The sequence below is a fragment of the Talpa europaea genome, assembly GCF_964194135.1.
Source record: "Talpa europaea genome assembly, chromosome: 9".
Taxonomy (NCBI): Eukaryota; Metazoa; Chordata; class Mammalia; order Eulipotyphla; family Talpidae; genus Talpa; species Talpa europaea.
The window spans coordinates 116,842,375-116,856,401 of record NC_140076.1 but is presented as its reverse complement, the minus strand read 5'-3'; the positions used below and the strand labels follow the sequence as shown (position 1 = coordinate 116,856,401).

Here is a 14,027-nt window from a genome sequence, read left to right as displayed (position 1 = left end):
TGCCTGCTCTGAGAGCCGGGCCCCTGAACCCTCGGGCCCCAGCGATTTCCCACACGCGCTCGCCCTGCCCGCACTCAGGCCGGGCCTCACCTTTGAGGAGGGTGTAGTGGACCTCGCCGCCAGCTCCCTGGTCCCCGTCCGCGGCGCGGACCTGCAGCAGCTCGGTGCCGGGGGCCGCGCCAGCCGGGACGCTGGCCACGTAGCGCGGCTGGGTGAAGCGGGGCGGGTGGTAGTTGGCGGGCCCCACGAGGACGGTCACCCACACGAAGTTCCTCTTGGGGGGCATCTCCTGGTCTCGGACCTGTGGCCGGGCACAGTGGGGGCAGGATCAGCGCAGCCTGGTGGGCGTCGCCCACGGGTGATAGCGCCGCAGCAGGGACCCCCGCAGGGGCCTGTGCCAGGGCTGGCCGGCAGGAACCCGCGGTCACTCCTGGCCTCGGGTGGGGCCGCCAAGCGGGGCTGGGGGCGGACGGGGCTCGTGGCCAAATGTGCTCCCGCCTGGGCCTGACGAGACCCTCCACGCTCCTTTGCCCTTTTAATAGGCTCGCCCCTCCGTGCCCGTTAGGCTGCGCTGTACGAGCGGCTAGTTCCGCTTTCAGGGACAGGCGGGCACAAGCCTCAGGGCGGCGTTCCCAAGCCCGCCGCAGCGATGCGCACTCGCGGGCTGAGGCGCTGTGCTGGGCTGGGCCTGGCCAGGAGACGAGGTCGGGTCAGTGGTGTGGGGCCCGCGCCTTCCTGGGCCCAAGAGGACACGTGCCCTCAGAGCCCCGCACCCCGCATCCGTCCCACAGGAGACCCTGGTGGTGCGGGGACCCCGGCGGGGCGGAGCTATCGTGGGGCCTGAGGTGGGAGGACACAGGACCCGAGGGGTGGGGGGGCAGCTCAGCCAGGACATGTGCTGTGCCCTGCATCCCCTCGAGGGGCCCCCGTGCTGGCCCGGGGTGGGGCGTCTCTGACACGTGGAGACGGAGCAGGAGAGCCCGGAGGTGTTTGGGGGGCGTCTAGGATTGCAGCCCCTGCCTCGCGCCAGGCACCTGGGGCCACCTCTACAGGGCGGAACAGCCAGCCAGGGTGGGTCCCGGCTCTTCAGGGGCCCCGGAGCTCAGCCGCGTGCCCCCGCCCAGCCGTGTCCCTCACTCACCATCACTGTTAGCGTGTGCTGGGAGGGCCCTGGGCCCAGGTCCAGCTTGCCCACAGTGACCAGCACGCCGCTGCCCGGATCCAGCTGGAAGAGGCTGGTGCTGCCTGGGTCCTGGCTGCCCTGGATGGTGTAGACGAGGCCCCTGCCTTGGTCCGGGTCGGTGGCCTGGACCTGCAGGAGCTCCACGCCGGGCGGCGTGTCCTGGGGGACACTGACCTCGTAGTGGGCCTTCAGGAACTGGGGGCGGTGGCGGTTCACATTGGCGATCATGGTGACGTGGACCTGGGGGGCGGGCGGTGGGGGGGCTCGTGAGTCTGTGCCCCACCCCGTCGGGCAGCCACGCTCGGGGGCTGGTGGCTTCACAAGCTCGAGGGGCTCAGACGAGGCTCTCAGGCAGGGCCGCGTCTGCCGGGCTCCGCGCCAAAGGTTTGTTCACAGAACTCTGCGTCGAGCCCCCACGAGATTCTGCCTGAAACCGGGCCCCTCAGGGTGCCCCCCGCCGCCCTCCCCAGGCAGCCTGGGGCCACCTCGGCTGGACTCCAGACCAGCCCCTGCTGCAGCCCCGCAGGGGACGGCCCCGCGGCCCCAGAAGCAGAGAGGCCCCAGGGAGACGGGTCTCAGCTCCGCGCCACACCGGCGTTCTCAGAGGCCTCGCCCCACCGGGCCGCCTCCCGCCCTTCCCACGCGGGGTCCCCCGGCCCTGACCTGGGTGGCGATGGCCTGGGACCCGTCCGTCACCTCCACGGTCAGGTTGTAGCTGGACCGCCTCCTGGCGTCGAGCGGCCTGGCAATGAGGATGCTGCCCGTGGTCTTCTCGACGTCAAAGTCCATGTCGTGGTCCCCACCTGGGGGCACCGGTGGTCAGGGGGCAGGCCCGGGGGCCTGGCCGTCAGCGGGTGGGGGTGCAGGGACTGTCTTTTGGGGAAGAGCCGGGGGTGGCTCCGGGGCCGTTGGGGCGTGTGGGGTGGGCACAGGCCAGGCTCGTCCTGGCGGGTGGGTGTCCAGGTCACGGCGAGCCGAGCGCTGGGCAGGGGTGGGTGGCTACAGGAACCCCCAGGGAAGGGTGATCCCTGTTGGAAGCTGTGAGATCCCAAAGTGGGCTGAGCGGCAGCCCCGAGGGCGAGCTGGGCAACACCGGCGGGCAGCCTGAGGGGTGGGGAGCAGCAAGGGGAGGTGGGGACAGCGGCCGCCCCGGCGCCAGGAGTTTGTGTCTCCAGATGTTCTGAGGGCACCGGGCACCCACTTCGCAGCAGGAAGACCGGCCCGGCAGGTTCACAGGGTGGAGAACCGGGGCTGCAAGGGCGCCAGAGGTCGCAGCTGGCGGGCGCTTCTGTCCCCGAGCTGGGCAGGGCGGCCCGGAGCAGACTCGGCCTGGAGGCCCGCTGTGCATGCGCGAGCCGGTACATGTGTGCGCTAGCAGGTGTGTGCAGACACGTGTGTGTGCTGTATGTGTGCACAGTGCTATGTGCAGACACACGCGTGTGTGTGCAGGTACGTGTGTGCGTGCACGCACATGGACGAGCAGCAGCTTGCTCGGGGCCATCAGAGGCCCAGGGGCCGGCCCTAGCTGCTGTCGGGAACACGCCTCCCAGGAGCGCAGCGGCCAGGACGCCCGTGCGGGAGTAGCGGCCCGGGCTTTAGGGACAGCGTGGCCAGCTCCGCGCTGCGTGTCACACCCGCGGAAGGGGAAGGGCAGATGGGGCTTCCTCCCCCACCACCTCCCAGGCGCTTGGGAAACCAAGGCACTGACTGGCCCTGGCGGGTCCCCAGCGCGGAAGGTGCTGGCCTCGGCCCCAGCGCCCGGGGGTGGCAGGGGGAGCCCCGAGGGCGAGGTTGTGGGAGCTGGGCGGGTCACGGGCCAGGCCCCCACCTGTGATGCTGAACCAGCAGAGGCCGGGGCGGCCCTCGACGCCGAGGACCCCCACCATGTGGGTCACGGGGTCCGTCTCCATGACCGTGAAGCTGTAGTGGGGCTCGTCGAAGGCCAGCGGGACAGAGGAGGGCTGGGGCCGGGGCGCCCACTCCACGTGCAGCCGGACGCTGGCCGAGAGCGCGGGCTGCCCGCCGTCCGTGGCCTGGATCTGAAGAGGGGTGGAGCGAAGCTGCTGGGCCGGAGCGGCCAGGTGAGGGTCGCGCACCCTGAGGCCAAGGGTCACCAGCCCACGCTGGTCCCGCCAGCCGAGCACTGTGGGTCTCTCAGGGCCTCCCTCTTGTGGGGTCTGGCCTGGCGGGGCCTGCTGTCCCCTAATGGAAGCCCGGGCTGGCCTGCGTGGGAGGCGCTGGCCGTCCCTGTCTGCCGCCCTGACTGCTGGCCCCGGGCCCCTCCCGCAGGAGAACAGTCCTACCCGCCCCACAGCCCATAGGGCCAGGGCCCGGCGCGGGAGGGCCTGTCCGGGCCACACGGGGCAGGACGCCAGGCTGAGCCTGATTCGGAGCAGCCTCCCCCGCCAAAATCCGCGTCTGACACAGACTGCCGTCTGGGGAGACCCCCGGGCCCCCCAAGAAAGGCCCAGAGTTCTGACCCTCTGGCCAGAGTTGGGCTTCCGGCTTCCTGGGTACAAGTGGGGGAGGCGCTCGAGCCTGGTGGGCGCTGCCCCCCCCCACCACCCCCCCCCCCGTCCCCACAGACCCCCGCGGCGCCCGCACCGTGAGGATGTTGTACTCGCCGGCCCTGAAGGCGCCCGTGGCCGACACCAGGCCCGTGGCCGGGTCAATGCCAAAGGCCCCCTCGCCGCCCTCCTCGATGCTGTAGGTCACTGCGCCGTTGAGGCCTGCGTCGGCGTCCGCGGCCACCAGCCGGTACACGGGCCCCGGCGTGCCCTCGGGGAGACGCACGCTGAACAGCTTGTGGGGGAAGGCCGGGGCGTTGTCGTTGACGTCCAGGACGCACACCACCACGCGGGACACCGACCGCAGCGGGGGCTCCCCGTGGTCCAGCACGGCCACCTGCGAGCAGACGGGCGTGACTCGGGCGCCCCCGCCCGGACGCCCCAGAAACGGCCCCGCCTGGCCCCGGCGCCACTCACCTCTAGGACGTGCTCGTCCTTCACCTCGCGGTCCAGCCGCCGGGCCGTGGTCAGCAGACCTGGGGGAGCCGGGAGCTCGGAGTGAGCAGGGCGCCCAGGGCCACCCCGTGGCGGGGAAGGGGACGTCTGCTCCCTGAGGGCTTCTCCTGGGCGCTGGGGGATCGGAGCCTGAGCGGAAGCCCTGGGGCAGCTCATCGCACTGCCGGGTGCAGAGCTAAGGGCCTCGCAAGGCGGACGTCGCTGCCTCAGCCGCATCTGGGCTCGGCGGAGACCGGGGGTGCGGGACGCCACGGTGCATCGCGCATTTGCCCCGGCTCGCGAGGCCCTACTGTGCGCCAGGCGCTGGAGAAAGGAAACGCACCAGGATGCTTCCTGGACAGCTGGTGGGGTCTAGTGAAGGGCAGGATGGTCACAAATAGACGTCCCGGGACAGCCTTGAGACGGGGGGGGGGGGGGGGGGAGGATGTGACACATCAGGAGCTCTGTGGGGGTGCCGGCCGGGGTTCCACAGCGGAGGCTCCCCCGGCAGGGAGGAGACTCAGGTGGGGCCAGTGTGTGTGCAAAGGCCCCGTGCCGGGCTGCAGGCGAGGGAAGCCGAGAGGGCGGTCAGTGGGCAGCCCCGGGGCGCAGTCAGGCGCAGGGGAAGAGGCAGGGGAGGCCTGAGGGGCGGTGGGGCCGGCCCGTGCGGCTCGTTGTTCTATCTGAAGCTCCCGCGGTTGGAGCCAGGCCTGGGAGCGGCCGGACATCGACAGCCTGGCCTCCCGCCCGCCCTGACTTGGCCTATGCCCCCCGGGACCCCACGGGTTCCTCTTTCCCCGTTAGACTTTGTAACAGGCAGCACCGCACCGGCCCTTCGGACCCCGCGCCTTGTTCAAGTGCAGGCTGAGGTCCCTGCATGTCCCCCACCCCGTTCTGATGCTGCAGGCCCGGTTGAGGCCGACACAGGTTCTGTGCGGTCCAGGGGCGCTGGCCATGCTGTCCACTCTGAGAGGCGGCGGGTGGCGACGCCCTGCTCCGGCCTTACCTGTGAGCGGGTGGAGAGCAAAGAGCCCCTGCTGGTTCCCGCCGGTGATGTTGAAGGTCAGCTTCCCCTGGGAGCTGGGGTCGGCGTCCTCGGCGTCCAGCTGGAGCACCGAGGTGTGCGGGGGGGCGTCCTCTGGCACACAGGGGTAGAACACGGGCCTGGACATGCGGGGCGGGCTGTCGTTGACGTCCGTGACCTCGATGTAGACCTCGGTGACCGCCGAGAGGGGCTGGGAGCCCCTGTCCACCGCCAGCACGGTCAGCCAGTAGCAGGACGCCGCTTCTCGGTCCAGCGCGGCCAGGGTGTGGATCATGCCTGGGGACGCCGCACAGCCAGAGCGTTAGGGCGGGGCCGGCCCGTGTCCTTCGGGGGCCTCCACACCAGCCTGCCCTGAGCCTGGAGCCGCCGGCCGGGCGGTTCTCAACCCCCATCGCAGGGCCCAACACCAGGGGTGCCGGTCAGTCACATCTGCCCGTCTGAGCTTTTTTATGCCGCAGAAGAGGAGGAGCCAGTCGGGAGGGCAGGCTGGCACCGCAGGTCCCCGTCCCTCTGCGGCCCAGACACTCGCTGCCCGCTGGCGTGAGGGAGCGGCCGGGGCTCCGTCCCCCGCACGGGCAGGCTTCGGAATGAACGTCTCCTGCTCTCTGCTCTGGAGGCAGCAGAACGGGCAGCGACGGCACGCGAGGTGCCAAGGGGAAGGGAGTGGACGGCAGCCAGGCTCGGCGGCGTCTCTGGGGAGGGGGCGCAGCGGAGGCTCCGGCCCGTGTGGGCGCCGTGGGGGCCGTCACCTTGACAGCCGTGTCGGGCCGCCGTGCGTGTGCACACGGGCGGGGTGGCGGCCGGCCCCGCTCTCCGCGCACACTTCTCCGCCCGCACGGGGCGAGCTCGCGCTGCCACAGCAGGCCGGACGCTGCCTGTCTCCGCCTCTGCGGCTGCAGCCCGCACCTGAGGGGCGACCCGCCTTCCTGGCCCTCCCCCGGCATCACGGCCCCTACCTGTGTCCTGGTCGATGCCAAAGGCCGTGAGGCCGGAGCCGGCGCGCAGCCAGTACCGCACCTCCCCGTCCACGCCGCTGTCCTCGTCCTGGGCCGGCACGGCCAGCACCGGGGTCCCCGCCGGGCTGTTCTCCTGCACCTGGCCCTGGTGCACGAAGGCGCTGAAGCGGGGCGGGTGGAGGTTCTCGTTCACGTCCAGGACCGTCACCTCCACGTGGCAGAGCGTCCTGCGGGGCAGCGGCCACCCGCCGTCGCTGGCCCAGAGGCTGAGGTTGTACGCGGCGCGCCTCTCGAAGTCCAGCTCCCGCTCCAGGCTCAGCGCGCCGGTGGCCGGCTCCACGCGGAAGGTTCCGTGGGCGTCATCCAGCAGTGTGAAGCGCACGTCTCCCGCTGCCCCCAGGTCGGGGTCTGCGGCGTCCAGAAAGGTCAGGACCGTCCCCGGCGGCAGGTCCTCGGGGGCCTTGAGGCGGCTGAGCTCTGGGATGCACTGGGGGGAGTTGTCGTTAGCGTCCTCCAGCGTGACCGTCAGGTCGGCGATGGCGAAGAGCTGGGGGCCGTCCTGCGGCTGGTCCCGGGCCTCCACCTGGAGCACGTGCTGCGGCTCCGACTCCCGGTCCAGGCGCCCGCTGACCACCAGCTCCCCGGTGAGGGGGTGGAGGGAGAACGTCTCGGTGGGGCTGAGCAGGCTGTAGCGCACCCGCCCGTTGCCCTCGGAGTCTGCGTCTCTGGCTTTCAGCTCCGCGACGGTGGCTCCCACCCCCGTGTCCTCCGGGATGGTCAGCTGGTAGCCGCCGGGCGGGAACCTGGGGGCGTTGTCGTTCCAGTCTCTCACGTTCACGGTCAGCAGCCTCCAGCAGGCCTTCTGGGGCGTGCCCAGGTCGGATGCGGTCACGTTGAGCACGTAGGAGCGGGTGACCTCGTAGTCCAGAGGGGCCGCCACCGTCAGCAGCCCTGACTCCAGCCCGATGTCGAAGCGGCCTTCTTCGTTGCCGTCCGCGATCACGTAGACCAGGTGGCCGCTGGCGCCCGCGTCGGGGTCGGAGGCCGCCAGGCGGGCCAGGGACGTGTGCAGGGGGGCGCGCTCCAGGACGTCGATGGACAGCGGGGAGCGGTCCGCAAACTGGGGGGTGTGGCGGTTGACCTGGTAGGCGCTCAGGGGCGGGACGTCCTCCTGGTCATCCGGCTGCGGGCCCGCAAGCCCCACCGCGTGGAGGACGGCCCTGGTGAAGAGCGCCAGCGCGCCTGTCTGCTGGCAGGTCACGGGCTCCTCCTGTCCGGCGTCCTGCACCACAGCCACGCTCAGCAGGGTGGGCGGGGCCCGGTGCACCCCGTCCCAGGCCGTCACCCTCAGGGAGTAGTTGGCGGGTCGCCGAGACGCCTGATGCGGAAGCGGGCGCTTGAGGGAGACCACCCCGGAGAGCGGGTGGAGGTCGAAGAGCCCCAGCTCGTTGCCCCCCACAAGCTCGTACCTCAGGTTCTGCAGCTCGTCCACGTCTATGGCCGACAGGGTGGCCAGTGGCTTCCCCACCGGCCAGTCCTGGTGGATGGACCCTGTGCAGTTGACGGCCTCAAACATGGGGCTGTTGTCATTCAGGTTCCTGAGCCTCAGTGAGACAGACACCTCCTTTTCCTGGCGAAACGGGGACCCCCAGTCGGACGCCCGGACGCGGAAGGTGTAGATTCTCTGCATGAGCTCGTAGTCCATGGGCGCGGAGGTGGCGATGACCCCCAGGTCAGGGTCGATGGAAAAGGGCACAGGCCTGGGGCCAGCGATGGCAAAGCTGATGTGGCCGTTGTCCCCGAGGTCCAGGTCCGTGGCGGCCACTGTCAAGACGCTGGTGCCGGGAGGGACGTTCTCGTCGAAGGCGGCCTCGTAGGAAGGCCTGCTGAAGACGGGGGCGTGGTCGTTGCAGTCCACCAGGTCCACGGCCACTGTAGCGGTGGCCAGACCCGGGTCGGTTCTGATGAGGAGCTGGTGCTGGGCGTGGGCCCGGACGTCCAGGCGCTTGGTGGTGGACACCAGCCCAGTGTCGGCGTCAAGTCTGAAGCCCGCGCTCTCGGGGCTGGGCTGCAGCAGGTAGCGCAGGCCGGGGGGCGCGTGGCTGACCCTCACCAGGGCCACGCGGCTGCCGGGCGGGGAGCACTCGCTCAGCCGCACCTGATACACCGCCTGCTCGAAGGTGAGGGGCGCCAGCGTCCAGGCGGGCAGGTGAAAGGCCCTGACCTGGGAGGGGGGCTGGCCGCCGCCGCGGGCCTGGAGGCTGAGGTTGAACCCGTGCGGGTGCTCCAGCCAGTCGATGTCCCTGGTGGCCACCAGCCGGAACTCACCGCGCCGGGTGTAGGAGGACCTGACGGCCCTGAAGAGCCGCCCGGGGTCCCCGTCCACGATGTCCAGGGCGTCCACGTGGGCGCCCGAGCCATTGACGTCTACCATGACGGTGGCGTAAGTGGCCTGCTCGCTGCCACCCAGCGGGGCCACCCGCACCGAGACAATGGCCGGTGGCCGCCGGGGGGCCGGCTCCACATGGATGAGCAGCGGGGCCAGGCTGCCTGCCCTGGCGCCCTCGGAGGGCTTCCTCGTGCGGTCCACAGCCAGCACCTGCAGCTCATGCCTGCCCCGCCACGTGGCGTTGAGCCTCCTGGCCACGGTGACCACGCCGCTGGTGGGGTGCAGGGCGAAGGCCTCGGGCCGGGCGCGCCAGGCGTAGTAGAAGGCGGCGTTCTGGCCTAGGTCAGCGTCGGTGGCCGTCACCCTGCAGATGGGCGTCCGGGGCGGCGTGTCCTCGGAGATGGTGACCCGGTACGAGGGCGGGGAGAAGAGCGGCTTCAGGTCGTTCTGGTCCAGCACGCGGACCCGCACCCGGGCCAGGGCGTCCTGCGGCTGGGTGCCCTCCGTGGCCTGCACCACCAGGTCGTAGCTGTCCTGCACCTCCCGGTTCAGCAGGGCCGCGCTGCTGCTCCGGGTCCGGATGCGCAGGAGGCAGAAGTCGCCCAGCACCTGCTCCTCCGCCCTGAACACGCCGGCCGCGTCCCCCGCCACGATGCGGAAGCGCACGGCCCAGCCGGCCGCCCCCAGGCGCACGCCCATCCTCGCCAGGCTCTGCACGTAGGTCCTGGGGGCCGAGTTCTCGTAGATGGTGGCATTGTAGACGGGGTGCGTGAAGCCCCAGGCCAAGGGGGGGCCCGGCCCTTCCAGGGGCTGCTCGCAGGCGGCGGCGTGGAGGCAGAGCACGGCAAAGCCCAGGAAGGCGACAACCATGATGGGGAGCTCCAGAGCCCTGGGGGGGGGGGGGGAGAGAATGAGGAGCAGGCTGCCTCGAGTGGGGGCTGGCCAGTGTGCGAGGGGGGTGCCCCACAGCGCGTGGAGGGGCCGGGGAGCCCTGGCCGGGGCTTGTTGGGCTGCTGGGAATGGGGGCGACCACCCTGAGACCTGGGGCTGTCCACCTCTCTCCCCCAACCTGCCCACCGGCTCTTCTCGGGTCAAAATGGAGCTGTGCAGGGGCCCAGCGTGGGTGGGGTGGGGCGGGGGCAGCTGGGCTGCGGACGCCTCGGGCTGGGCCGTGCCGCCCGCCTGCGGGACCAGCTGCCAGCGGCCAGCGGTGCCAGCATTCCTGGAGCGGGCAGGCCGACCGGTTCTCCCGGCCGTCTTCAAAGGCGAGGCCGAGGTTCGCTGCCAGGGCAGGGAGGGGGCTTGTGCGGCTTCCGAGAGCCGGGGAGGGGGCTCTGCCGGCCCCTTAAGACCACCCGCCCAGGACGCCCGCACGAGGGGGGATGCCCCCCCACCCCGGGCTCGCTCGGCTCGGAAAGTCCCTGGCGGCAGAGAACCCCAAGCTGCCCCATCCTGCGGCCGTGCTCCCGCTGCCCCTCCCCACCCTGCTGGGGACCCCCGAGCCGAGCCCAGGCCCCCGAGGAGAGGGGCAGGGAGGAGGCTCCTGCGCACGGGGGTCCCGCAGCCGGCGGCAGGCACGGCGTCTCCTGCCCGGCTTCCCGCCCGCCCCGCTCACCCCTGCAGCCGGGCCCAGGCCGTGCTCACCCCGTCCTGCCAAGCCGAAGGGGACCCGGCCCTGGCGGCTCTGGAGGCACGTCCTCACCCGGGTCCGGTCCCGCGCCCGCGCCCGCGCCCGGCCGCCCTCCTCTGCCTGCCCCGCGGAAGGTTCCTGTTCCCAGGTCAGCCGCGCCGGGCAGGCCCTGACACGATCCTGCTCGGCAGCTGCACAGCCTCGGAGCTGCAGAGACGAGTGCAGGGAGGGGGTTCTCCCCGGAGGGGGCCAAGGTGCAGAGAGGGCGCCCTTGGGTGGGGGCGCAGGGCCCCAGGGCCCACCACGCCTCAGACATCTTTGAAACATCTTGTGAAAACATAGACCAGGTTATCTGCTTCCCTGCTGCCCGCGCCCAGGATTAGCCTCCAGCCCGAGCCCCAGGCTCCCAGGCCGCCTGCTCCCCAGGCCCTGCTGCCGGAGCCGTCCGCTCTCCCCTCGCGCAGGGCTCCCTGGCCGGCCCTTCGCTGTCAGTGGTCGGCTCCGTGGCCCTCCTGGCCTGTGCCCTCCCCTGCCCACTGCCCTGCCTCCCGGGCTCCCGCCAGCTGCAGGGACCCAGGGCAGGACCCCAGGCGGCCACTCAGCACCATCGGCCAGGCCGAAGCCCGCGCTCGGAGCCGCGACAGAGGGAGACCCTGCAGCCGCCCTTCCTCTGAAGCTGGGGACTAGGTCCCCACCCCAGAGAGGGCTCGCCCCATAGCAGGCAGGCCGGGCCTCCCCGAAGGGCCAGGCAGAAGCTGCGGCCTCAGGGTCCACGGGCCGGTCCCAGCCCCCGCCCCGAGCTCTGGCCTCAGCCTCTGGTCTGCAGAGGGGCCGGGTGCTGCCTTCCCTCACGGCCCTGAGGGCCTAGGACGCACTCCTGGGCTGGGGAGGGGCCTGGCCCCCCGAGGAGCTCCCGGCACTGGTGAGCGTTTGTCCCCAGGCCCAGGCCCAGGCGCAACCGCTGGAGGTGGGAGGGCTGGTCCTCTGGGCCCTCTGCAGAAGGTCCGGCCTCCTCCCAGGGAGCAGGGAGCCACTCAGCTGAGCCCCAGCCTGGGGCCCGCGGGCAGCCCTGGGAGCATGGCCCACGTTTGCCGGGGCCTGGGCTCCCCGGGGTCCAGAACCTGCGGGTCCGCAGGAGCATGTGGGCAGCGCCTACCCCTTGCAGCCATGCACTGAGCCACATGTGAGCACCCCTCACCCCAGCCCGTCCACGGTGGGGAGGGTGGGGGGCCTGCGTAGACCCTGGCTGTGGCCGCAGGTGGGGCGCACTCTCTGAGGCGGGTCGGTGCAGCATGTGGTGATGTTGAGGAGTCCCTAGTCCCGTGCCAGCCGCCTGCAGCCGGGTCTGGCCGGGCCAAGGCCTCTGCCAGCGCCATCTTCCCAGGCGAGGCTACTCAGAACCCAGTACCTGGCCCCAGAAGCCAGTCGTGGGCTCCGAGTCTCCGGCCAGCCCAAAAAGGGCAGCTGCCCACGGGCGTGGGCGCCCGACACCCTTGCTGTCCTCAGGCGCATCTCCCGAGAGGAGCCACCACTTCAGCCTGAAGCCCGAGCTGGGGAGAAGACTCTGCCCACTCGGGGCCCCGCCCTGGGAGGTTGGGCGGCCTTCAGGAGCCGGGACGGCTCGGCCCCACCAGCCAGCCATCAAGCAGCTGGACGCCGGCGGGACAGGGCTGGTGTCAGAGGCCCTCGGGGCACGCGTGACCTTGGACAGCCACAGAGCCACTTCTGAGCCTCAATTTACCTGCCTGTAAAATGCAGGTAATGACGGCTCCTCCACCTGCTCCCCAGGGCGCAGGCAGGCGGGCTGGGAAGGTGAGGGGTGAGCGGCAGGAGGGCCACCGGGAGGCCCCTCCCAGAACCCAGGGTGGCGGGAAGGTAGCCTGGCCTGAGGCTGTCGGGAGCTCTGGGGCCGGCGGGGGTGGAGGAACACCGGCCCCAATTTCCTCCTTCCCGCCGCGCGGCTGGCATCTGCACGCTGGCATCGCAGCTCACAGGCACGGGGGCCGAGACCGCGCGGGTTAGTGTGGACCCAGCTCCGCGCCCCACCCAGCCGCCACCTGTCGTGCCCGCACCACCCTGGCACTGGTGCAAGCAGCTGCCGGCCCCGCTCAGGTGGGCTGGCCACAGCATCCTCGGGGCTGGCCACGGCTTCCTCAGGGCCAGCGTCCCCGCCGTGCTGTCCCGGCCCCCACACCTGGCCCCGGGCACAGCTGCGGGTGGCTCCATGGAGGGCTGGTGTTTATTTTCTGGGGCTCTGATTTAACATGGATGGCGCAGGAAGCCTGGCTGGGGCTGGAGGGGCCCCCTGCCCTCCGGAGCCCCAACCAGCCTGCCAAGCTCTCAGTTCCGAGGAAGGAGACATCCAGGCCCAGGAACATCTCACCCACGACAGCATCCGCCCTTCCCGTCCGTGCGGTCAGTGGTGCTGTTTCCGGGAGGCCCCGAGGCTGGGAGGCCTGGACCCTGATGTCTCGGGGGGCCCCGGGATAAAGCGGGGTCTCCCAGGAGCCTGCCTTGACTGCTCGTTCATTCGGTGCCACGTCCTGCGCCTGGCCCAGGGCCTGGGACGGACAGCCGGCGGGCGGGGGTGGCTCTCGTGGACGGGCTCTCGGGCAGGGCAGAAATGACAAAGACCCTCAGTCAGGCGGCGGAGGCTGAGGTGAAGACCAGGCGTGCGGGAGGGTCGGAGGGTGGGAGTGCTGCTTTGTCGGGGGGCCGGGGGCCGGGAGGTCAGGGGCCGGGGCTCGGGGGCCGCAGCGACATGGACATCTCAGGAATGGCGGGGAGGGCCGGAGTCTTGAGAGGGCTCCAGGCGGGGGAGCAGCCAGTGCCAGGGCCCCGCGGCAGCAGGAGGTGGCCGTGCAGCCGGACCAGAGAGACGGCACGCAGGGTCAGGGAGGGCCTCTCAGGACATGCAGGGAGGGGGTGGCCAGGTCATGCGGGGGCCACGCAGAGCCAGAGGGGAGAGGTCGCGGTCCTGGAAACCAGGTCTCACAGCCTGTCAAGGCTGCCCCTGAGACCCCAGGCCGCTTTCGCAGCCTAGAGCTGCCAGCGCGGCCCGAGCCACGGGCCCTCCCACGCCCGGCCAGAGCAGGACCCCTCTTTCAGCAGCACGAGGCGGGCCCAAGGGCTGGGGTTAGGAGCTGGGAGTCCCAGTGCCCGGCCCCTGGGGCCACCCCGTGCTCCTCGGGCCACGGCTGCCGCTGCCTGCTCACCGCCTGGCTGCGGGGGCCGCTTCTGCCAGACCCGCCCCCAAGGCCGCCTGCCCGCATGGGGCACGGAGCGAACGGGCCGGGCTGCCCCGCGGGACGACTGACAGCCGGTAGTGAGCGTCGGGCTCGGTGCCGCGTGGGGACATCTCGGTTATAGGTCACTGGTCAGTCACGGGCCAGCGTGACGACGGTGCTGCTGTTAGTGTGTCCAACAACTGGACCCCGCCCAGGCCCCTTGCACGCGCCACGCACACACACGTGCACACTGGGCCGGAGCCCTGTCCCCTGCGCAGGGACCACCAGGGATGCAGGCACTGGCCGCTCCCACAGCTCTGCCCACTGCTCAGGCCGGGGCTGGGCCCAGGGTGGGGGACCCTGTCCAGGCTCGGCTTCTGCCCCAGCCCCAGCTTGGCCCTGAGCCTCGTCTGCAAGTGTGGACTGAGAAGGCCGTCTCGGGCCTTCCAGAACCATCCATAGTGCTGGCCAGGGCTCTGCGGCCGCCACGGCAGGCCACACTCTCCCCGTGACGTTTCGGGGACCCCAGCAAGCCCCGCACTTCCCGGCCTCTGCCGTTGCCATGGGCCTGGCCCCGCCCTGCCTGCCCACCCCG

General features: G+C 71.6%; 1 protein-coding gene across 1 annotated transcript in view; it reads right to left on the bottom strand.

The window, feature by feature from the left end:
* Positions 1-13,563, bottom strand: part of FAT2 (FAT atypical cadherin 2) — a gene marked incomplete at both ends in the record, with an annotated part of 31,219 nt that extends 17,656 nt beyond the window's left edge. The window contains 12 exons of the mRNA XM_084242497.1: positions 91-301; positions 1,142-1,423; positions 1,847-1,986; positions 3,012-3,222; positions 3,788-4,087; positions 4,168-4,226; positions 5,192-5,506; positions 6,187-9,464; positions 9,645-9,856; positions 10,191-10,412; positions 11,614-11,755; positions 13,421-13,563. Coding sequence (XP_084098623.1) covers positions 91-301; positions 1,142-1,423; positions 1,847-1,986; positions 3,012-3,222; positions 3,788-4,087; positions 4,168-4,226; positions 5,192-5,506; positions 6,187-9,464; positions 9,645-9,856; positions 10,191-10,412; positions 11,614-11,755; positions 13,421-13,563 — 5,515 coding nt within the window. The remainder of the gene's footprint in view (positions 1-90; positions 302-1,141; positions 1,424-1,846; positions 1,987-3,011; positions 3,223-3,787; positions 4,088-4,167; positions 4,227-5,191; positions 5,507-6,186; positions 9,465-9,644; positions 9,857-10,190; positions 10,413-11,613; positions 11,756-13,420) is intronic.
* Between the last annotated feature and the right edge of the window lie 464 nt (positions 13,564-14,027).